Source organism: Drosophila subpulchrella, unplaced genomic scaffold (genome assembly GCF_014743375.2).
Source record: "Drosophila subpulchrella strain 33 F10 #4 breed RU33 unplaced genomic scaffold, RU_Dsub_v1.1 Primary Assembly Seq20, whole genome shotgun sequence".
Taxonomy (NCBI): domain Eukaryota; kingdom Metazoa; phylum Arthropoda; class Insecta; order Diptera; family Drosophilidae; genus Drosophila; species Drosophila subpulchrella.
The window spans coordinates 377,609-397,106 of NW_023665530.1; the positions used below are offsets into that span (position 1 = coordinate 377,609).

The 19,498-nt window shown below is 41.2% G+C and overlaps 7 protein-coding genes across 9 annotated transcripts; 5 read left to right on the forward strand and 2 right to left on the reverse strand.

The window, feature by feature from the left end:
* The first annotated feature begins 2,128 nt into the window (after positions 1-2,128).
* Positions 2,129-3,579, forward strand: LOC119559296. Its single transcript, XM_037872373.1, has 4 exons — positions 2,129-2,345; positions 2,414-2,577; positions 2,662-2,932; positions 2,988-3,579. Exons 1-3 carry the CDS (start codon positions 2,184-2,186, stop codon positions 2,696-2,698), a joined length of 363 nt encoding a protein of 120 aa, XP_037728301.1. The 5' UTR covers positions 2,129-2,183; the 3' UTR covers positions 2,699-2,932; positions 2,988-3,579.
* Positions 3,580-3,683: 104 nt separating this feature from the next.
* LOC119559300 lies at positions 3,684-4,604 on the reverse strand. Of its 2 annotated transcripts, none has more exons than XM_037872379.1 (4): positions 4,387-4,604; positions 4,134-4,317; positions 3,938-4,076; positions 3,684-3,874 (listed from the first exon to the last, which is right to left on the reverse strand). In XM_037872379.1, exons 1-4 carry the CDS (start codon positions 4,430-4,432, stop codon positions 3,830-3,832), a joined length of 414 nt encoding a protein of 137 aa, XP_037728307.1. In that variant the 5' UTR covers positions 4,433-4,604; the 3' UTR covers positions 3,684-3,829. The 2 variants fall into 2 exon arrangements, with proteins under 2 accessions (XP_037728307.1, XP_037728306.1); XM_037872378.1 differs by having other exon boundaries at positions 3,938-4,079.
* Positions 4,605-5,736: 1,132 nt separating this feature from the next.
* LOC119559294 lies at positions 5,737-7,155 on the forward strand. The gene is made up of 4 exons (XM_037872371.1): positions 5,737-5,919; positions 5,988-6,151; positions 6,236-6,505; positions 6,561-7,155. The coding sequence occupies exons 1-3, from the start codon at positions 5,758-5,760 to the stop codon at positions 6,270-6,272; spliced, it is 363 nt and encodes a 120-aa protein (XP_037728299.1). The 5' UTR covers positions 5,737-5,757; the 3' UTR covers positions 6,273-6,505; positions 6,561-7,155.
* A 95-nt stretch (positions 7,156-7,250) lies between these two features.
* Positions 7,251-8,205, reverse strand: LOC119559298. 2 transcript variants are annotated; one of them, XM_037872377.1, is made up of 4 exons: positions 7,988-8,205; positions 7,735-7,918; positions 7,540-7,677; positions 7,251-7,476 (listed from the first exon to the last, which is right to left on the reverse strand). In XM_037872377.1, the coding sequence occupies exons 1-4, from the start codon at positions 8,031-8,033 to the stop codon at positions 7,341-7,343; spliced, it is 504 nt and encodes a 167-aa protein (XP_037728305.1). In that variant the 5' UTR covers positions 8,034-8,205; the 3' UTR covers positions 7,251-7,340. The 2 variants fall into 2 exon arrangements, with proteins under 2 accessions (XP_037728305.1, XP_037728303.1); XM_037872375.1 differs by having other exon boundaries at positions 7,540-7,680.
* A 1,108-nt stretch (positions 8,206-9,313) lies between these two features.
* LOC119559295 lies at positions 9,314-10,756 on the forward strand. The gene is made up of 4 exons (XM_037872372.1): positions 9,314-9,520; positions 9,589-9,752; positions 9,837-10,106; positions 10,162-10,756. The coding sequence occupies exons 1-3, from the start codon at positions 9,359-9,361 to the stop codon at positions 9,871-9,873; spliced, it is 363 nt and encodes a 120-aa protein (XP_037728300.1). The 5' UTR covers positions 9,314-9,358; the 3' UTR covers positions 9,874-10,106; positions 10,162-10,756.
* Positions 10,757-12,905: 2,149 nt separating this feature from the next.
* Positions 12,906-14,358, forward strand: LOC119559293. Its single transcript, XM_037872370.1, has 4 exons — positions 12,906-13,122; positions 13,191-13,354; positions 13,439-13,708; positions 13,764-14,358. Exons 1-3 carry the CDS (start codon positions 12,961-12,963, stop codon positions 13,473-13,475), a joined length of 363 nt encoding a protein of 120 aa, XP_037728298.1. The 5' UTR covers positions 12,906-12,960; the 3' UTR covers positions 13,476-13,708; positions 13,764-14,358.
* A 1,971-nt stretch (positions 14,359-16,329) lies between these two features.
* Positions 16,330-17,775, forward strand: LOC119559297. The gene is made up of 4 exons (XM_037872374.1): positions 16,330-16,536; positions 16,605-16,768; positions 16,853-17,123; positions 17,179-17,775. The coding sequence occupies exons 1-3, from the start codon at positions 16,375-16,377 to the stop codon at positions 16,887-16,889; spliced, it is 363 nt and encodes a 120-aa protein (XP_037728302.1). The 5' UTR covers positions 16,330-16,374; the 3' UTR covers positions 16,890-17,123; positions 17,179-17,775.
* Positions 17,776-19,498: the final 1,723 nt, after the last annotated feature.

The following is a 19,498-nucleotide window of genomic DNA, read 5'->3' on the forward strand; positions in this document are numbered from 1 at the left end:
AGTTATGGGCTTTTAAAGATGGAGAGAAGGCCCATTTCTGTAATTAGGCCCATTTCTGTAAGCCTTCGCAAAATTAAAATCAATGACATATAAACGGTCATATTTTTTAGTACCTATAAAGCTATATATTTTAATGCACATAACAACATAATCATTCCACAAGCCCATAAAGGTATGCCATATCGAAATCCGAGTTCTTTTGACCAAGTTATGGGCTTTTAAAGATAAGGAGAAAGCCCATTTCTGTAAACCCTCGCAAAATTAAAATCAATGACATAAACACGGTCATAATTTTTACTACCCTTAAAGCTATATATTTTAATGCACATAACAACATAATCATTCCACAAGCCCATAAAGGTATGCCATATCGAAATCCGAGTTCTTTTGACCAAGTTATGGGCTTTTAAAGACGTAGGGAAGGCCCATTTCTTTAAACCTTCGCAAAATTAAAATCAATGACATAAAGACGGTCATATTTTTTACTACCTTAAAAAATATATATTTTAATGCAGATAACAACATAATCATTCCACAAGCCCATAAACGTATGCCATATCGAAATCAGAGTCCTTTTGACCAAGTTATGGGCTTTTAAAGATGGAGAGAAGGCCCGTTTCTGTAAGCCTTTGGAAAATTAAAATCAATAACATAAAAGCGGTCATATTTCTTACTTCCTTTAAAGCTATATATTCTAATGCAGATACAAAACATAATCATTCCACAAGCCCATAAAGGCATGCCATATCGAATCCGAGTTCTTTTGACCAAGTTTCGGGCTTTTAAAGATGGAGAGAAGGCCCATTTCTGTAAACCTTCGCAAAATTAAAATCAATGACATAAAAACGGTCATAATTTTTACTACCCTTAAAGCTATATACTCTAATGCAGATAACAACATAATCATTCCACAAGCCCATAAAGGTATGCCATATCAAAATCCGAGTCCTTTTGACCAAGTTATGGGCTTTTAAAGATGGAGAAGGCCCATTTCTGTAAAATTTCGCAAAATTAAAATCAATGACATAAAAACGGTCATATTTTTTACTACCTTTAAAGCTATAAATTTTAATGCAGATAACAACATAATCATTCCACAAGCCCATAAAGGTATGCCATATCGAAATCCGAGTCCTTTTGACCAAGTTATGGGCTTTTAAGGATGGAGAGAAGGCCCGTTTCTGTAAACCTTCGCAAAAATAAAATCAATGACATAAAAACGGTCAAACTTTTTACTTCCTCTAAAGTTATATATTGTCATGTAGATAACAACATAATCATTCCACAAGCCCATAAAGGTATGCCATATCGAAATCCGAGTCCTTTTGGCCAAGTTATGGGCTTTTAAAAATGGAGAAGGCCCATTTCTGTAAAATTTCGCAAAATTAAAATCAATGACATAAAAACGGTCATATTTTTTACTACCTTTAAAGCTATATATTCTAATGCAGATACAAAACATAATCATTCCACAAGCCCATAAAGGCATGCCATATCGAAATCCGAGTTCTTTTGACCAAGTTGTGGGCTTTTAAAGATGGAGAGAAGGCCCATTTCTTTAAACCTTCGCAAAATTAAAATCAATGACATAAAAACCGTCATATTTTTCACTACCCTTAAAGTTATAAAATTTAATGCAGATAACAACATAATCATTACACAAGCCCATAAAGGTATGCCATATCGAAACCCAAGTCTTTTTGGCCAAGTAACGGGCTTTTAAAGATGGAGAGAAGGCCCATTTCTGTAAACCTTTGCATAATTAAAATCAATGATATAAAAACGGTCATATTTTTTACTACCTTCAAAGCTATATATTTTAATGCAGATAACAACAAAATCATTCCACAAGCCCATAAAGGTATGCCATATCGAAATCCGAGTCCTTTTGACCAAGTTATGGGCTTTTGAAGATGGAGAGAAGGCCCATTTCTGTAAACCTTCGCAAAATTAAAATCAATGACATAAAAACGGTCATATTTTTTACTACCCTTAAAGCTATAAGCCTAGTACTCAGATCGGCTAAGAGTTTCACTAGTCGAAAAATCTTATTCTTTGTAGTGTGACCGAAGTTTTCAAAGTTCATCCGCAAAGCATCTAGAATGGTCTTACTGTCAATCAGCTGGGTTTGTTGACAAACAAAAATCAAACCAATTGAAAATTTGAAATTTAAAAGTTACAAAATGTGGAACACCAAGGACGCGAGCTTTACCTTTGCAGTTGGCATGGCTATGTGCATTGCCGCAGGAGAGCAGGAGGAGGCGGAAAGAAGGACACAGAGGCGGAAATATTGGGTGAGCCCGTATCTCAAGGAACGCTCCTTCAAAGGCCGCTATGCTTCAGACGTAAGTAATATTGTTGAAAAATAAAGTAATACTCTTTGCACCCGTGAGCATTTTCTTCTATTTTAAAGTTTCAGAACTTGGTTAACACTCCATCCATGTTCTTCGAAAACTTCCACATGCCGGAGAGCAGCTTCAACGCACTCTTTGGATTGGTGGAGCAATACCTTATCCCGAAGCGGAACACCCGGCCAGATGCTATACCGCTAAAAGCGAAGTTGGCCATCGTTTTGGAGTAAGTAGAATATATATACATATATGTTTAGACTTTGATACCATTATTGTATTTTAATATTGTGATTTAATATTCTTTTGTTAGATTTCTTGCTTCTGGAGATCTGCAACGCCATGTTTGATCCACTTATCGGATCAGCAAACAACACTTCGGAATCGTCCTCGACCAGGTTTGTGCAGCAATTTGGACTGCGTTGCAAGGGGAATTTCCGAAGTGGACAACCGACAACATGCTGAGGTGGGCGAAAGACTTCGAAGACGAATGGAATTTTCCAAACTGTCTTTGTGCCGTCGACGGGAAGCATGTGGCGATAAAGGCCCCCACTAATAGCGGAAGCCTTTTTTACAATTACAAGGTATGTATTTTTAAATTTCAAAGAAAATGTAATAAGTAAATCTATTATAATGTAGGGATTTCATTCGATTGTTCTCATGGCAATCTGCGACGCTCACTACCGGTTCACTTATGTAGAAGCCGGGGCGTTCGGGAGCGAGGGTGACATGAACGCATTTTCCCACAGTACGCTTGGAAAACGCCTACTTATGGATGAGCTGCCGTTTCCCGATGACAAAGTGATAAACGGGCATCGAACTCCCTACTTCATAATCGGCGATGATGCATTTCCGCTTCACAAATGCATTATGAAGCCATACAGTGGCAAGGACCTGCATCGGAAGGAGCGAATATTTAACTATAGGCTGAGTCGTGCTCGTCGTTGCATTGAGAATGCATTTGGAATTCTTAGTGCACGGTGGATGGCTGTGCAACGTACTTTGCTGAGCAACCCGAGCAAGTCTCAGAAAGTCATTGCAGCCTGTTGCGCCCTGCATAATTTCTTAATGCGGAAAAACCCTACAACTTACACGTTGCTCGAAGTACCGAGCAACGTGCTTGTCGACCTGCGAGCCTGCCGACGAGGACGCCCCCAGGATTTCAGTAAGGAAGTTCGAAACAACCTGATGGAATACCTGAACGGTAGTGCTGGGTATTCTCAAGTACCTTGGCAAGACGAGTCTGCTGGTGTATGAATAAAATAAAATTAAAATAATTGAAATGTTCAACAAATGTTTTTATTAATCTAAATTAGTAGTATAGGGATTCTTTCTCGTCCCACAGAAGCTGCGTCATCTTCTTCTCCACCCTGGCAGCATCTTCCGGACGCATGGCGTTCAGCTCCCCATTCCAATAGGTCAATATGGGCCTTGAAACAGTGGTGTTGTCCCACTGATGCTGTAGGAATTCCCCCAGCATGTTACACATGGCCACGGCTGGTGAGCCATGGCTTTTTTCCTCCTCCCTATGAAAGTAAAAGTAAAATCATATAAATGTTACAAAATCAAACACGAGTAGAGCAACTTACGTAGGTATATAATTCCTCGGGTACCTCATCCTGTAGCGCGGCCTCCAGCTCCGCTTCAGCTGCAGAGTAGCTGATTGTGGTGGAGTTCAGTGTCCAGTCTTCAATGGAGATCTCGTCTGAGATCGCACTACTGGTGGTTCTGCTATAATTGAAATGATTAGTAAAACGTAACCAAATTCATTTGGCCAGAACCTACCTTCTTTGCGAGGACACGTCCGGCAAGAAGTCCATGTACGGAGCGAATTCCCACTCGGCACACTCCCTTCCACTGGGCTTCTCCAGTAGATCTCCTCCAGCACTTCCACTCTTCTGTTTTCTGACCTTGTTGTGATACTTGAGGCTGTCCCGCAGGGACTTCCAAGCCAGCTTGCAACTATTATCTAAGCATAACAAGTATATATTATATACTTATGTTCACAAATATTTAATAACGCAAAATTATAACCTACAATCTTTGTCCATGACCAGTGCAATCTCCTCCCAGGTTCTCTTCATAAACACAGCATCGAAATGCTTTTTGTGGACCAAGTCCCACAACACTGGGCGCTCCTCCACAGCTTGAATTAAGCGCACTTTTTCCTCAGAACTAAACTTTTGAAGACGTTTTTGGCGTGGTTTTTGAGTTTTTTATTCCATTTTTGAATTTTGGTTTCCACCCGCTTCTGGACTAACACAGCCAAAGAATAAATTTCTTATTCTTTGGGCCGCGGCTAACGGCGTTCATCGAAAGTTCACTCGCAAAATCTGGTATTTTTTCTGGTATTTCCTTAGCTCATCTGAGTACCGCGCTGAAAAACAGACCCGACGAAAAGTTTTAGTCGAGTATTTGCCTCTCGCTCACTCCTATGGTTAGCTCGCGGTTTTCGTCGATGTGAGTACTAGGCAATATGTTTTAATGCAGATAACAACATAATCATTCCACAAGCCCATAAAGGTATGCCATATCGAAACCCGAGTCTTTTTTGGCCAAGTTATAGGCTTTTAAAGATGGAGAGAGGCCCATTTCTGTAAACCTTTGCAAAATTAAAATCAATGACATAAAAACGGTCATATTTCTTACTACCTTTAAAGCTATAAATTTTAATGCAGATAACAACATAATCATTCCACAAGCCCATAAAGGTATGCCATATCGAAATCCGAGTCCTTTTGACCAAGTTATGGGCTTTTAAGGATGGAGAGAAGGCCCATTTCTGTAAACCTTCGCAAAATTAAAATCAATGACATAAAAACGGTCATATTTTTTACTACCTTAAAAGCTATATATTTTAATGCAGATAACAACATAATCATTCCACAAGCCCATAAAGGTATGGCATATCGAAACCCAAGTCTTTTTGGCCAAGTAACGGGCTTTTAAAGATGGAGAGAAGGCCCATTTCTGTAAACCTTTGCAAAATTAAAATCAATGACATAAAAACGGTCATATTTTTTACTACCTTTAAAGCTATATATTTTAATGCAGATAACAACAAAATCATTCCACAAGCCCATAAAGGTATGCCATATCGAAATCTAAGTCCTTTTGACCAAGTTATGGGCTTTTGAAGATGGAGAGAAGGCCCATTTCTGTAAACCTTCGCAAAATTAAAATCAATGACATAAAAACGGTCATATTTTTTACTACCTTTAAAGCTATAAGCCTAGTACTCAGATCGGCTAAGAGTTTCACTAGTCGAAAAATCTTATTCTTTGTAGTGTGACCGAAGTTTTCAAAGTTCATCCGCAAAGCATATAGAATGGTCTTACTGTCAATCAGCTGGGTTTGTTGACAAACAAAAATCAAACAAATTGAAAATTTGAAATTTAAAAGTTACAAAATGTGGAACACCAAGGACGCGAGCTTTACCTTTGCAGTTGGCATGGCTATGTGCATTGCCGCAGGAGAGCAGGAGGAGGCGGAAAGAAGGACACAGAGGCGGAAATATTGGGTGAGCCCGTATCTCAAGGAACGCTCCTTCAAAGGCCGCTATGCTTCAGACGTAAGTAATATTGTTGAAAAATAAAGTAATACTCTTTGCACCCGTGAGAATTTTCTTCTATTTTAAAGTTTCAGAACTTGGTTAACACTCCATCCATGTTCTTCGAAAACTTCCACATGCCGGAGAGCAGCTTCAACGCACTCTTTGGATTGGTGGAGCAATACCTTATCCCGAAGCGGAACACCCGGCCAGATGCTATACCGCTAAAAGCGAAGTTGGCCATCGTTTTGGAGTAAGTAGAATATATATACATATATGTTTAGACTTTGATACCATTATTGTATTTTAATATTGTGATTTAATATTCTTTTGTTAGATTTCTTGCTTCTGGAGATCTGCAACGCCATGTTTGATCCACTTATCGGATCAGCAAACAACACTTCGGAATCGTCCTCGACCAGGTTTGTGCAGCAATTTGGACTGCGTTGCAAGGGGAATTTTCGAAGTGGACAACCGAAACATGCTGAGGTGGGCGAAAGACTTCGAAGACGAATGGAATTTTCCAAACTGTCTTGGTGCCGTCGACGGGAAGCATGTGACGATAAAGGCCCCCACTAATAGCGGAAGCCTTTTTTACAATTACAAGGTATGTATTTTGAAATTTTAAAGAAAATGTAATAAGTAAATCTATTATAATGTAGGGATTTCATTCGATTGTTCTCATGGCAATCTGCGACGCTCACTACCGGTTCACTTATGTAGAAGCCGGGGCGTTCGGGAGCGAGGGTGACATGAACGCATTTTCCCACAGTACGCTTGGAAAACGCCTACTTATGGATGAGCTGCCGTTTCCCGATGACAAAGTGATAAACGGGCATCGAACTCCCTACTTCATAATCGGCGATGATGCATTTCCGCTTCACAAATGCATTATGAAGCCATACAGTGGCAAGGACCTGCATCGGAAGGAGCGAATATTTAACTATAGGCTGAGTCGTGCTCGTCGTTGCATTGAGAATGCATTTGGAATTCTTAGTGCACGGTGGATGGCTGTGCAACGTACTTTGCTGAGCAACCCGAGCAAGTCTCAGAAAGTCATTGCAGCCTGTTGCGCCCTGCATAATTTCTTAATGCGGAAAATCCCTACAACTTACACGTTGCTCGAAGTACCGAGCAACGTGCTTGTCGACCTGCGAGCCTGCCGACGAGGTCGCCCCCAGGATTTCAGTAAGGAAGTTCGAAACAACCTGATGGAATACCTGAACGGTAGTGCTGGGTATTCTCAAGTACCTTGGCAAGACGAGTCTGCTGGTGTATGAATAAAATAAAATTAAAATAATTGAAATGTTCAACAAATGTTTTTATTAATCTAAATTAGTAGTATAGGGATTCTTTCTCGTCCCACAGAAGCTGCGTCATCTTCTTCTCCACCCTGGCAGCATCTTCCGGACGCATGGCGTTCAGCTCCCCATTCCAATAGGTCAATATGGGCCTTGAAACAGTGGTGTTGTCCCGCTGATGCTGCAGGAATTCCCCCAGCATGTTACACATGGCCACGGCTGGTGAGCCATCACCATCCAGCTTTCGCTTCTTTGGGGGTGGCTTTTTTCCTTCTCCCTATGAAAGTAAAAGTAAAATCATATAAATGTTACAAAATCAAACACGAGTAGAGCAACTTACGTAGGTATATAATTCCTCGGGTACCTCATCCTGTAGCGCGGCCTCCAGCTCCGCTTCAGCTGCAGAGAGCTGATTGTGGTGGAGTCCAGTGTCCAGTCTTCAATGGAGATCTCGTCTGAGATCGCACTACTGGTGGTTCTGCTATAATTGAAATGATTAGTAAAACGTAACCAAATTCATTTGGCCAGAACCTACCTTCTTTGCGAGGACACGTCCGGCAAGAAGTCCATGTACGGAGCGAATTCCCACTCGGCACACTCCTTTCCACTGGGCTTCTCCAGTAGATCTCCTCCAGCACTTCCACTCTTCTGCTTTCTGACCTTGTTGTGATACTTGAGGCTGTCCCGCAGGGACTTCCAAGCCAGCTTGCAACTATTATCTAAGCATAACAAGTATATATTATATACTTATGTTCACAAATATTTAATAACGCAAAATTATAACCTACAATCTTTGTCCATGACCAGTGCAATCTCCTCCCAGGTTCTCTTCATAAACACAGCATCGAAATGCTTTTTGTGGACCAAGTCCCACAACACTGGGCGCTCCTCCACAGCTTGAATTAAGCGCACTTTTTCCTCAGAACTAAACTTTTGAAGACGTTTTTGGCGTGGTTTTTGAGTTTTTTATTCCATTTTTGAATTTTGGTTTCCACCCGCTTCTGGACTAACACAGCCAAAGAATAAATTTCTTATTCTTTGGGCCGCGGCTAACGGCGTTCATCGAAAGTTCACTCGCAAAATCTGGTATTTTTTCTGGTATTTCCTTAGCTCATCTGAGTACCGCGCTGAAAAACAGACATGACGAAAAGTTTTAGTCGAGTATTTGCCTCTCGCTCACTCCTATGGTTAGCTCGCGGTTTTCGTCGATGTGAGTACTAGGCAATATGTTTTAATGCAGATAACAACATAATCATTCCACAAGCCCATAAAGGTATGCCATATCGAAACCCGAGTCTTTTTTGGCCAAGTTATAGGCTTTTAAAGATGGAGAGAGGCCCATTTCTGTAAACCTTTGCAAAATTAAAATCAATGACATAAAAACGGTCATATTTCTTACTACCTTTAAAGCTATAAATTTTAATGCAGATAACAACATAATCATTCCACAAGCCCATAAAGGTATGCCATATCGAAATCCGAGTCCTTTTGACCAAGTTATGGGCTTTTAAGGATGGAGAGAAGGCCCATTTCTGTAAACCTTCGCAAAATTAAAATCAATGACATAAAAACGGTCATATTTTTTACTACCTTAAAAGCTATATATTTTAATGCAGATAACAACATAATCATTCCACAAGCCCATAAAGGTATGGCATATCGAAACCCAAGTCTTTTTGGCCAAGTAACGGGCTTTTAAAGATGGAGAGAAGGCCCATTTCTGTAAACCTTTGCAAAATTAAAATCAATGACATAAAAACGGTCATATTTTTTACTACCTTTAAAGCTATATATTTTAATGCAGATAACAACAAAATCATTCCACAAGCCCATAAAGGTATGCCATATCGAAATCTAAGTCCTTTTGACCAAGTTATGGGCTTTTGAAGATGGAGAGAAGGCCCATTTCTGTAAACCTTCGCAAAATTAAAATCAATGACATAAAAACGGTCATATTTTTTACTACCTTTAAAGCTATAAGCCTAGTACTCAGATCGGCTAAGAGTTTCACTAGTCGAAAAATCTTATTCTTTGTAGTGTGACCGAAGTTTTCAAAGTTCATCCGCAAAGCATATAGAATGGTCTTACTGTCAATCAGCTGGGTTTGTTGACAAACAAAAATCAAACAAATTGAAAATTTGAAATTTAAAAGTTACAAAATGTGGAACACCAAGGACGCGAGCTTTACCTTTGCAGTTGGCATGGCTATGTGCATTGCCGCAGGAGAGCAGGAGGAGGCGGAAATAAGGACACAGAGGCGGAAATATTGGGTGAGCCCGTATCTCAAGGAACGCTCCTTCAAAGGCCGCTATGCTTCAGACGTAAGTAATATTGTTGAAAAATAAAGTAATACTCTTTGCACCCGTGAGAATTTTCTTCTATTTTAAAGTTTCAGAACTTGGTTAACACTCCATCCATGTTCTTCGAAAACTTCCACATGCCGGAGAGCAGCTTCAACGCACTCTTTGGATTGGTGGAGCAATACCTTATCCCGAAGCGGAACACCCGGCCAGATGCTATACCGCTAAAAGCGAAGTTGGCCATCGTTTTGGAGTAAGTAGAATATATATACATATATGTTTAGACTTTGATACCATTATTGTATTTTAATATTGTGATTTAATATTCTTTTGTTAGATTTCTTGCTTCTGGAGATCTGCAACGCCATGTTTGATCCACTTATCGGATCAGCAAACAACACTTCGGAATCGTCCTCGACCAGGTTTGTGCAGCAATTTGGACTGCGTTGCAAGGGGAATTTTCGAAGTGGACAACCGAAACATGCTGAGGTGGGCGAAAGACTTCGAAGACGAATGGAATTTTCCAAACTGTCTTGGTGCCGTCGACGGGAAGCATGTGACGATAAAGGCCCCCACTAATAGCGGAAGCCTTTTTTACAATTACAAGGTATGTATTTTGAAATTTTAAAGAAAATGTAATAAGTAAATCTATTATAATGTAGGGATTTCATTCGATTGTTCTCATGGCAATCTGCGACGCTCACTACCGGTTCACTTATGTAGAAGCCGGGGCGTTCGGGAGCGAGGGTGACATGAACGCATTTTCCCACAGTACGCTTGGAAAACGCCTACTTATGGATGAGCTGCCGTTTCCCGATGACAAAGTGATAAACGGGCATCGAACTCCCTACTTCATAATCGGCGATGATGCATTTCCGCTTCACAAATGCATTATGAAGCCATACAGTGGCAAGGACCTGCATCGGAAGGAGCGAATATTTAACTATAGGCTGAGTCGTGCTCGTCGTTGCATTGAGAATGCATTTGGAATTCTTAGTGCACGGTGGATGGCTGTGCAACGTACTTTGCTGAGCAACCCGAGCAAGTCTCAGAAAGTCATTGCAGCCTGTTGCGCCCTGCATAATTTCTTAATGCGGAAAATCCCTACAACTTACACGTTGCTCGAAGTACCGAGCAACGTGCTTGTCGACCTGCGAGCCTGCCGACGAGGTCGCCCCCAGGATTTCAGTAAGGAAGTTCGAAACAACCTGATGGAATACCTGAACGGTAGTGCTGGGTATTCTCAAGTACCTTGGCAAGACGAGTCTGCTGGTGTATGAATAAAATAAAATTAAAATAATTGAAATGTTCAACAAATGTTTTTATTAATCTAAATTAGTAGTATAGGGATTCTTTCTCGTCCCACAGAAGCTGCGTCATCTTCTTCTCCACCCTGGCAGCATCTTCCGGACGCATGGCGTTCAGCTCCCCATTCCAATAGGTCAATATGGGCCTTGAAACAGTGGTGTTGTCCCGCTGATGCTGCAGGAATTCCCCCAGCATGTTACACATGGCCACGGCTGGTGAGCCATCACCATCCAGCTTTCGCTTCTTTGGGGGTGGCTTTTTTCCTTCTCCCTATGAAAGTAAAAGTAAAATCATATAAATGTTACAAAATCAAACACGAGTAGAGCAACTTACGTAGGTATATAATTCCTCGGGTACCTCATCCTGTAGCGCGGCCTCCAGCTCCGCTTCAGCTGCAGAGTAGCTGATTGTGGTGGAGTCCAGTGTCCAGTCTTCAATGGAGATCTCGTCTGAGATCGCACTACTGGTGGTTCTGCTATAATTGAAATGATTAGTAAAACGTAACCAAATTCATTTGGCCAGAACCTACCTTCTTTGCGAGGACACGTCCGGCAAGAAGTCCATGTACGGAGCGAATTCCCACTCGGCACACTCCTTTCCACTGGGCTTCTCCAGTAGATCTCCTCCAGCACTTCCACTCTTCTGCTTTCTGACCTTGTTGTGATACTTGAGGCTGTCCCGCAGGGACTTCCAAGCCAGCTTGCAACTATTATCTAAGCATAACAAGTATATATTATATACTTATGTTCACAAATATTTAATAACGCAAAATTATAACCTACAATCTTTGTCCATGACCAGTGCAATCTCCTCCCAGGTTCTCTTCATAAACACAGCATCGAAATGCTTTTTGTGGACCAAGTCCCACAACACTGGGCGCTCCTCCACAGCTTGAATTAAGCGCACTTTTTCCTCAGAACTAAACTTTTGAAGACGTTTTTGGCGTGGTTTTTGAGTTTTTTATTCCATTTTTGAATTTTGGTTTCCACCCGCTTCTGGACTAACACAGCCAAAGAATAAATTTCTTATTCTTTGGGCCGCGGCTAACGGCGTTCATCGAAAGTTCACTCGCAAAATCTGGTATTTTTTCTGGTATTTCCTTAGCTCATCTGAGTACCGCGCTGAAAAACAGACCCGACGAAAAGTTTTAGTCGAGTATTTGCCTCTCGCTCACTCCTATGGTTAGCTCGCGGTTTTCGTCGATGTGAGTACTAGGCAATATGTTTTAATGCAGATAACAACATAATCATTCCACAAGCCCATAAAGGTATGCCATATCGAAACCCGAGTCTTTTTTGGCCAAGTTATAGGCTTTTAAAGATGGAGAGAGGCCCATTTCTGTAAACCTTTGCAAAATTAAAATCAATGACATAAAAACGGTCATATTTCTTACTACCTTTAAAGCTATAAATTTTAATGCAGATAACAACATAATCATTCCACAAGCCCATAAAGGTATGCCATATCGAAATCCGAGTCCTTTTGACCAAGTTATGGGCTTTTAAGGATGGAGAGAAGGCCCATTTCTGTAAACCTTCGCAAAATTAAAATCAATGACATAAAAACGGTCATATTTTTTACTACCTTAAAAGCTATATATTTTAATGCAGATAACAACATAGTCATTCCACAAGCCCATAAAGGTATGGCATATCGAAACCCAAGTCTTTTTGGCCAAGTAACGGGCTTTTAAAGATGGAGAGAAGGCCCATTTCTGTAAACCTTTGCAAAATTAAAATCAATGACATAAAAACGGTCATATTTTTTACTACCTTTAAAGCTATATATTTTAATGCAGATAACAACAAAATCATTCCACAAGCCCATAAAGGTATGCCATATCGAAATCTAAGTCCTTTTGACCAAGTTATGGGCTTTTGAAGATGGAGAGAAGGCCCATTTCTGTAAACCTTCGCAAAATTAAAATCAATGACATAAAAACGGTCATATTTTTTACTACCTTTAAAGCTATAAGCCTAGTACTCAGATCGGCTAAGAGTTTCACTAGTCGAAAAATCTTATTCTTTGTAGTGTGACCGAAGTTTTCAAAGTTCATCCGCAAAGCATATAGAATGGTCTTACTGTCAATCAGCTGGGTTTGTTGACAAACAAAAATCAAACCAATTGAAAATTTGAAATTTAAAAGTTACAAAATGTGGAACACCAAGGACGCGAGCTTTACCTTTGCAGTTGGCATGGCTATGTGCATTGCCGCAGGAGAGCAGGAGGAGGCGGAAAGAAGGACACAGAGGCGGAAATATTGGGTGAGCCCGTATCTCAAGGAACGCTCCTTCAAAGGCCGCTATGCTTCAGACGTAAGTAATATTGTTGAAAAATAAAGTAATACTCTTTGCACCCGTGAGAATTTTCTTCTATTTTAAAGTTTCAGAACTTGGTTAACACTCCATCCATGTTCTTCGAAAACTTCCACATGCCGGAGAGCAGCTTCAACGCACTCTTTGGATTGGTGGAGCAATACCTTATCCCGAAGCGGAACACCCGGCCAGATGCTATACCGCTAAAAGCGAAGTTGGCCATCGTTTTGGAGTAAGTAGAATATATATACATATATGTTTAGACTTTGATACCATTATTGTATTTTAATATTGTGATTTAATATTCTTTTGTTAGATTTCTTGCTTCTGGAGATCTGCAACGCCATGTTTGATCCACTTATCGGATCAGCAAACAACACTTCGGAATCGTCCTCGACCAGGTTTGTGCAGCAATTTGGACTGCGTTGCAAGGGGAATTTTCGAAGTGGACAACCGAAACATGCTGAGGTGGGCGAAAGACTTCGAAGACGAATGGAATTTTCCAAACTGTCTTGGTGCCGTCGACGGGAAGCATGTGACGATAAAGGCCCCCACTAATAGCGGAAGCCTTTTTTACAATTACAAGGTATGTATTTTTAAATTTCAAAGAAAATGTAATAAGTAAATCTATTATAATGTAGGGATTTCATTCGATTGTTCTCATGGCAATCTGCGACGCTCACTACCGGTTCACTTATGTAGAAGCCGGGGCGTTCGGGAGCGAGGGTGACATGAACGCATTTTCCCACAGTACGCTTGGAAAACGCCTACTTATGGATGAGCTGCCGTTTCCCGATGACAAAGTGATAAACGGGCATCGAACTCCCTACTTCATAATCGGCGATGATGCATTTCCGCTTCACAAATGCATTATGAAGCCATACAGTGGCAAGGACCTGCATCGGAAGGAGCGAATATTTAACTATAGGCTGAGTCGTGCTCGTCGTTGCATTGAGAATGCATTTGGAATTCTTAGTGCACGGTGGATGGCTGTGCAACGTACTTTGCTGAGCAACCCGAGCAAGTCTCAGAAAGTCATTGCAGCCTGTTGCGCCCTGCATAATTTCTTAATGCGGAAAATCCCTACAACTTACACGTTGCTCGAAGTACCGAGCAACGTGCTTGTCGACCTGCGAGCCTGCCGACGAGGTCGCCCCCAGGATTTCAGTAAGGAAGTTCGAAACAACCTGATGGAATACCTGAACGGTAGTGCTGGGTATTCTCAAGTACCTTGGCAAGACGAGTCTGCTGGTGTATGAATAAAATAAAATTAAAATAATTGAAATGTTCAACAAATGTTTTTATTAATCTAAATTAGTAGTATAGGGATTCTTTCTCGTCCCACAGAAGCTGCGTCATCTTCTTCTCCACCCTGGCAGCATCTTCCGGACGCATGGCGTTCAGCTCCCCATTCCAATAGGTCAATATGGGCCTTGAAACAGTGGTGTTGTCCCGCTGATGCTGCAGGAATTCCCCCAGCATGTTACACATGGCCACGGCTGGTGAGCCATCACCATCCAGCTTTCGCTTCTTTGGGGGTGGCTTTTTTCCTTCTCCCTATGAAAGTAAAAGTAAAATCATATAAATGTTACAAAATCAAACACGAGTAGAGCTACTTACGTAGGTATATAATTCCTCGGGTACCTCATCCTGTAGCGCGGCCTCCAGCTCCGCTTCAGCTGCAGAGTAGCTGATTGTGGTGGAGTCCAGTGTCCAGTCTTCAATGGAGATCTCGTCTGAGATCGCACTACTGGTGGTTCTGCTATAATTGAAATGATTAGTAAAACGTAACCAAATTCATTTGGCCAGAACCTACCTTCTTTGCGAGGACACGTCCGGCAAGAAGTCCATGTACGGAGCGAATTCCCACTCGGCACACTCCTTTCCACTGGGCTTCTCCAGTAGATCTCCTCCAGCACTTCCACTCTTCTGCTTTCTGACCTTGTTGTGATACTTGAGGCTGTCCCGCAGGGACTTCCAAGCCAGCTTGCAACTATTATCTAAGCATAACAAGTATATATTATATACTTATGTTCACAAATATTTAATAACGCAAAATTATAACCTACAATCTTTGTCCATGACCAGTGCAATCTCCTCCCAGGTTCTCTTCATAAACACAGCATCGAAATGCTTTTTGTGGACCAAGTCCCACAACACTGGGCGCTCCTCCACAGCTTGAATTAAGCGCACTTTTTCCTCAGAACTAAACTTTTGAAGACGTTTTTGGCGTGGTTTTTGAGTTTTTTATTCCATTTTTGAATTTTGGTTTCCACCCGCTTCTGGACTAACACAGCCAAAGAATAAATTTCTTATTCTTTGGGCCGCGGCTAACGGCGTTCATCGAAAGTTCACTCGCAAAATCTGGTATTTTTTCTGGTATTTCCTTAGCTCATCTGAGTACCGCGCTGAAAAACAGACCCGACGAAAAGTTTTAGTCGAGTATTTGCCTCTCGCTCACTCCTATGGTTAGCTCGCGGTTTTCGTCGATGTGAGTACTAGGCAATATGTTTTAATGCAGATAACAACATAATCATTCCACAAGCCCATAAAGGTATGCCATATCGAAACCCGAGTCTTTTTTGGCCAAGTTATAGGCTTTTAAAGATGGAGAGAGGCCCATTTCTGTAAACCTTTGCAAAATTAAAATCAATGACATAAAAACGGTCATATTTCTTACTACCTTTAAAGCTATAAATTTTAATGCAGATAACAACATAATCATTCCACAAGCCCATAAAGGTATGCCATATCGAAATCCGAGTCCTTTTGACCAAGTTATGGGCTTTTAAGGATGGAGAGAAGGCCCATTTCTGTAAACCTTTGCAAAATTAAAATCAATGACATAAAAACGGTCATATTTTTTACTACCTTTAAAGCTATATATTTTAATGCAGATAACAACAAAATCATTCCACAAGCCCATAAAGGTATGCCATATCGAAATCTAAGTCCTTTTGACCAAGTTATGGGCTTTTGAAGATGGAGAGAAGGCCCATTTCTGTAAACCTTCGCAAAATTAAAATCAATGACATAAAAACGGTCATATTTTTTACTACCTTTAAAGCTATAAGCCTAGTACTCAGATCGTCTAAGAGTTTCACTAGTCGAAAAATCTTATTCTTTGTAGTGTGACCGAAGTTTTCAAAGTTCATCCGCAAAGCATATAGAATGGTCTTACTGTCAATCAGCTGGGTTTGTTGACAAACAAAAATCAAACAAATTGAAAATTTGAAATTTAAAAGTTACAAAATGTGGAACACCAAGGACGCGAGCTTTACCTTTGCAGTTGGCATGGCTATGTGCATTGCCGCAGGAGAGCAGGAGGAGGCGGAAATAAGGACACAGAGGCGGAAATATTGGGTGAGCCCGTATCTCAAGGAACGCTCCTTCAAAGGCCGCTATGCTTCAGACGTAAGTAATATTGTTGAAAAATAAAGTAATACTCTTTGCACCCGTGAGAATTTTCTTCTATTTTAAAGTTTCAGAACTTGGTTAACACTCCATCCATGTTCTTCGAAAACTTCCACATGCCGGAGAGCAGCTTCAACGCACTCCTTGGATTGGTGGAGCAATACCTTATCCCGAAGCGGAACACCCGGCCAGATGCTACACCGCTAAAAGCGAAGTTGGCCATCGTTTTGGAGTAAGTAGAATATATATACATATATGTTTAGACTTTGATACCATTATTGTATTTTAATATTGTGATTTAATATTCTTTTGTTAGATTTCTTGCTTCTGGAGATCTGCAACGCCATGTTTGATCCACTTATCGGATCAGCAAACAACACTTCGGAATCGTCCTCGACCAGGTTTGTGCAGCAATTTGGACTGCGTTGCAAGGGGAATTTTCGAAGTGGACAACCGACAACATGCTGAGGTGGGCGAAAGACTTCGAAGACGAATGGAATTTTCCAAACTGTCTTGGTGCCGTCGACGGGAAGCATGTGACGATAAAGGCCCCCACTAATAGCGGAAGCCTTTTTTACAATTACAAGGTATGTATTTTTAAATTTCAAAGAAAATGTAATAAGTAAATCTATTATAATGTAGGGATTTCATTCGATTGTTCTCATGGCAATCTGCGACGCTCACTACCGGTTCACTTATGTAGAAGCCGGGGCGTTCGGGAGCGAGGGTGACATGAACGCATTTTCCCACAGTACGCTTGGAAAACGCCTACTTATGGATGAGCTGCCGTTTCCCGATGACAAAGTGATAAACGGGCATCGAACTCCCTACTTCATAATCGGCGATGATGCATTTCCGCTTCACAAATGCATTATGAAGCCATACAGTGGCAAGGACCTGCATCGGAAGGAGCGAATATTTAACTATAGGCTGAGTCGTGCTCGTCGTTGCATTGAGAATGCATTTGGAATTCTTAGTGCACGGTGGATGGCTGTGCAACGTACTTTGCTGAGCAACCCGAGCAAGTCTCAGAAAGTCATTGCAGCCTGTTGCGCCCTGCATAATTTCTTAATGCGGAAAATCCCTACAACTTACACGTTGCTCGAAGTACCGAGCAACGTGCTTGTCGACCTGCGAGCCTGCCGACGAGGTCGCCCCCAGGATTTCAGTAAGGAAGTTCGAAACAACCTGATGGAATACCTGAACGGTAGTGCTGGGTATTCTCAAGTACCTTGGCAAGACGAGTCTGCTGGTGTATGAATAAAATAAAATTAAAATAATTGAAATGTTCAACAAATGTTTTTATTAATCTAAATTAGTAGTATAGGGATTCTTTCTCGTCCCACAGAAGCTGCGTCATCTTCTTCTCCACCCTGGCAGCATCTTCCGGACGCATGGCGTTCAGCTCCCCATTCCAATAGGTCAATATGGGCCTTGAAACAGTGGTGTTGTCCCGCTGATGCTGCAGGAATTCCCCCAGCATGTTACACATGGCCACGGCTGGTGAGCCATCACCATCCAGCTTTCGCTTCTTTGGGGGTGGCTTTTTTCCTTCTCCCTATGAAAGTAAAAGTAAAATCATATAAATGTTACAAAATCAAACACGAGTAGAGCAACTTACGTAGGTATATAATTCCTCGGGTACCTCATCCTGTAGCGCGGCCTCCAGCTCCGCTTCAGCTGCAGAGTAGCTGATTGTGGTGGAGTCCAGTGTCCAGTCTTCAATGGAGATCTCGTCTGAGATCGCACTACTGGTGGTTCTGCTATAATTGAAATGATTAGTAAAACGTAACCAAATTCATTTGGCCAGAACCTACCTTCTTTGCGAGGACACGTCCGGCAAGAAGTCCATGTACGGAGCGAATTCCCACTCGGCACACTCCTTTCCACTGGGCTTCTCCAGTAGATCTCCTCCAGCACTTCCACTCTTCTGCTTTCTGACCTTGTTGTGATACTTGAGGCTGTCCCGCAGGGACTTCCAAGCCAGCTTGCAACTATTATCTAAGCATAACAAGTATATATTATATACTTATGTTCACAAATATTTAATAACGCAAAATTATAACCTACAATCTTTGTCCATGACCAGTGCAATCTCCTCCCAGGTTCTCTTCATAAACACAGCATCGAAATGCTTTTTGTGGACCAAGTCCCACAACACTGGGCGCTCCTCCACAGCTTGAATTAAGCGCACTTTTTCCTCAGAACTAAACTTTTGAAGACGTTTTTGGCGTGGTTTTTGAGTTTTTTATTCCATTTTTGAATTTTGGTTTCCACCCGCTTCTGGACTAACACAGCCAAAGAATAAATTTCTTATTCTTTGGGCCGCGGCTAACGGCGTTCATCGAAAGTTCACTCGCAAAATCTGGTATTTTTTCTGGTATTTCCTTAGCTCATCTGAGTACCGCGCTGAAAAACAGACCCGACGAAAAGTTTTAGTCGAGTATTTGCCTCTCGCTCACTCCTATGGTTAGCTCGCGGTTTTCGTCGATGTGAGTACTAGGCAATATGTTTTAATGCAGATAACAACATAATCATTCCACAAGCCCATAAAGGTATGCCATATCGAAACCCGAGTCTTTTTTGGCCAAGTTATAGGCTTTTAAAGATGGAGAGAGGCCCATTTCTGTAAACCTTTGCAAAATTAAAATCAATGACATAAAAACGGTCATATTTCTTACTACCTTTAAAGCTATAAATTTTAATGCAGATAACAACATAATCATTCCACAAGCCCTTAAAGGTATGCCATATCGAAATCCGAGTCCTTTTGACCAAGTTATGGGCTTTTAAGGATGGAGAGAAGGCCCATTTCTGTAAACCTTCGCAAAATTAAAATCAATGACATAAAAACGGTCAAACTTTTTACTACCTTTAAAGTTAGATATTGTAATGTAGATAACAACATAATCATTCCACAAGCCCATAAAGGTATGCCATATCGAAATACGAGGCCTTTTGG

What these genes read in the sequence shown, in the direction of transcription:
- LOC119559297 (XM_037872374.1), top strand. Translation starts at nt 16,375, where the DNA reads ATGTGGAACACCAAGGACGCGAGCTTTACCTTTGCAGTTGGCATGGCT. An exon ending in AAGGCCGCTATGCTTCAGAC is followed by an intron (nt 16,537 to 16,604) that starts GTAAGTAATATT and finishes TCTATTTTAAAG; the next exon opens with TTTCAGAACTTGGTTAACAC. An exon ending in AAGTTGGCCATCGTTTTGGA is followed by an intron (nt 16,769 to 16,852) that starts GTAAGTAGAATA and finishes TTCTTTTGTTAG; the next exon opens with ATTTCTTGCTTCTGGAGATC.
- LOC119559300 (XM_037872378.1), bottom strand. Translation starts at nt 4,432, where the DNA reads ATGAAGAGAACCTGGGAGGAGATTGCACTGGTCATGGACAAAGATT. An exon ending in ACTGGTCATGGACAAAGATT is followed by an intron (nt 4,318 to 4,386) that starts GTAGGTTATAAT and finishes TGTTATGCTTAG; the next exon opens with ATAATAGTTGCAAGCTGGCT. An exon ending in GACGTGTCCTCGCAAAGAAG is followed by an intron (nt 4,080 to 4,133) that starts GTAGGTTCTGGC and finishes TTTCAATTATAG; the next exon opens with CAGAACCACCAGTAGTGCGA.
- LOC119559294 (XM_037872371.1), top strand. Translation starts at nt 5,758, where the DNA reads ATGTGGAACACCAAGGACGCGAGCTTTACCTTTGCAGTTGGCATGGCT. An exon ending in AAGGCCGCTATGCTTCAGAC is followed by an intron (nt 5,920 to 5,987) that starts GTAAGTAATATT and finishes TCTATTTTAAAG; the next exon opens with TTTCAGAACTTGGTTAACAC. An exon ending in AAGTTGGCCATCGTTTTGGA is followed by an intron (nt 6,152 to 6,235) that starts GTAAGTAGAATA and finishes TTCTTTTGTTAG; the next exon opens with ATTTCTTGCTTCTGGAGATC.
- LOC119559296 (XM_037872373.1), top strand. Translation starts at nt 2,184, where the DNA reads ATGTGGAACACCAAGGACGCGAGCTTTACCTTTGCAGTTGGCATGGCT. An exon ending in AAGGCCGCTATGCTTCAGAC is followed by an intron (nt 2,346 to 2,413) that starts GTAAGTAATATT and finishes TCTATTTTAAAG; the next exon opens with TTTCAGAACTTGGTTAACAC. An exon ending in AAGTTGGCCATCGTTTTGGA is followed by an intron (nt 2,578 to 2,661) that starts GTAAGTAGAATA and finishes TTCTTTTGTTAG; the next exon opens with ATTTCTTGCTTCTGGAGATC.
- LOC119559295 (XM_037872372.1), top strand. Translation starts at nt 9,359, where the DNA reads ATGTGGAACACCAAGGACGCGAGCTTTACCTTTGCAGTTGGCATGGCT. An exon ending in AAGGCCGCTATGCTTCAGAC is followed by an intron (nt 9,521 to 9,588) that starts GTAAGTAATATT and finishes TCTATTTTAAAG; the next exon opens with TTTCAGAACTTGGTTAACAC. An exon ending in AAGTTGGCCATCGTTTTGGA is followed by an intron (nt 9,753 to 9,836) that starts GTAAGTAGAATA and finishes TTCTTTTGTTAG; the next exon opens with ATTTCTTGCTTCTGGAGATC.
- LOC119559293 (XM_037872370.1), top strand. Translation starts at nt 12,961, where the DNA reads ATGTGGAACACCAAGGACGCGAGCTTTACCTTTGCAGTTGGCATGGCT. An exon ending in AAGGCCGCTATGCTTCAGAC is followed by an intron (nt 13,123 to 13,190) that starts GTAAGTAATATT and finishes TCTATTTTAAAG; the next exon opens with TTTCAGAACTTGGTTAACAC. An exon ending in AAGTTGGCCATCGTTTTGGA is followed by an intron (nt 13,355 to 13,438) that starts GTAAGTAGAATA and finishes TTCTTTTGTTAG; the next exon opens with ATTTCTTGCTTCTGGAGATC.
- LOC119559298 (XM_037872375.1), bottom strand. Translation starts at nt 8,033, where the DNA reads ATGAAGAGAACCTGGGAGGAGATTGCACTGGTCATGGACAAAGATT. An exon ending in ACTGGTCATGGACAAAGATT is followed by an intron (nt 7,919 to 7,987) that starts GTAGGTTATAAT and finishes TGTTATGCTTAG; the next exon opens with ATAATAGTTGCAAGCTGGCT. An exon ending in CCGAGGAATTATATACCTAC is followed by an intron (nt 7,477 to 7,539) that starts GTAAGTTGCTCT and finishes TTACTTTCATAG; the next exon opens with GGAGAAGGAAAAAAGCCACC.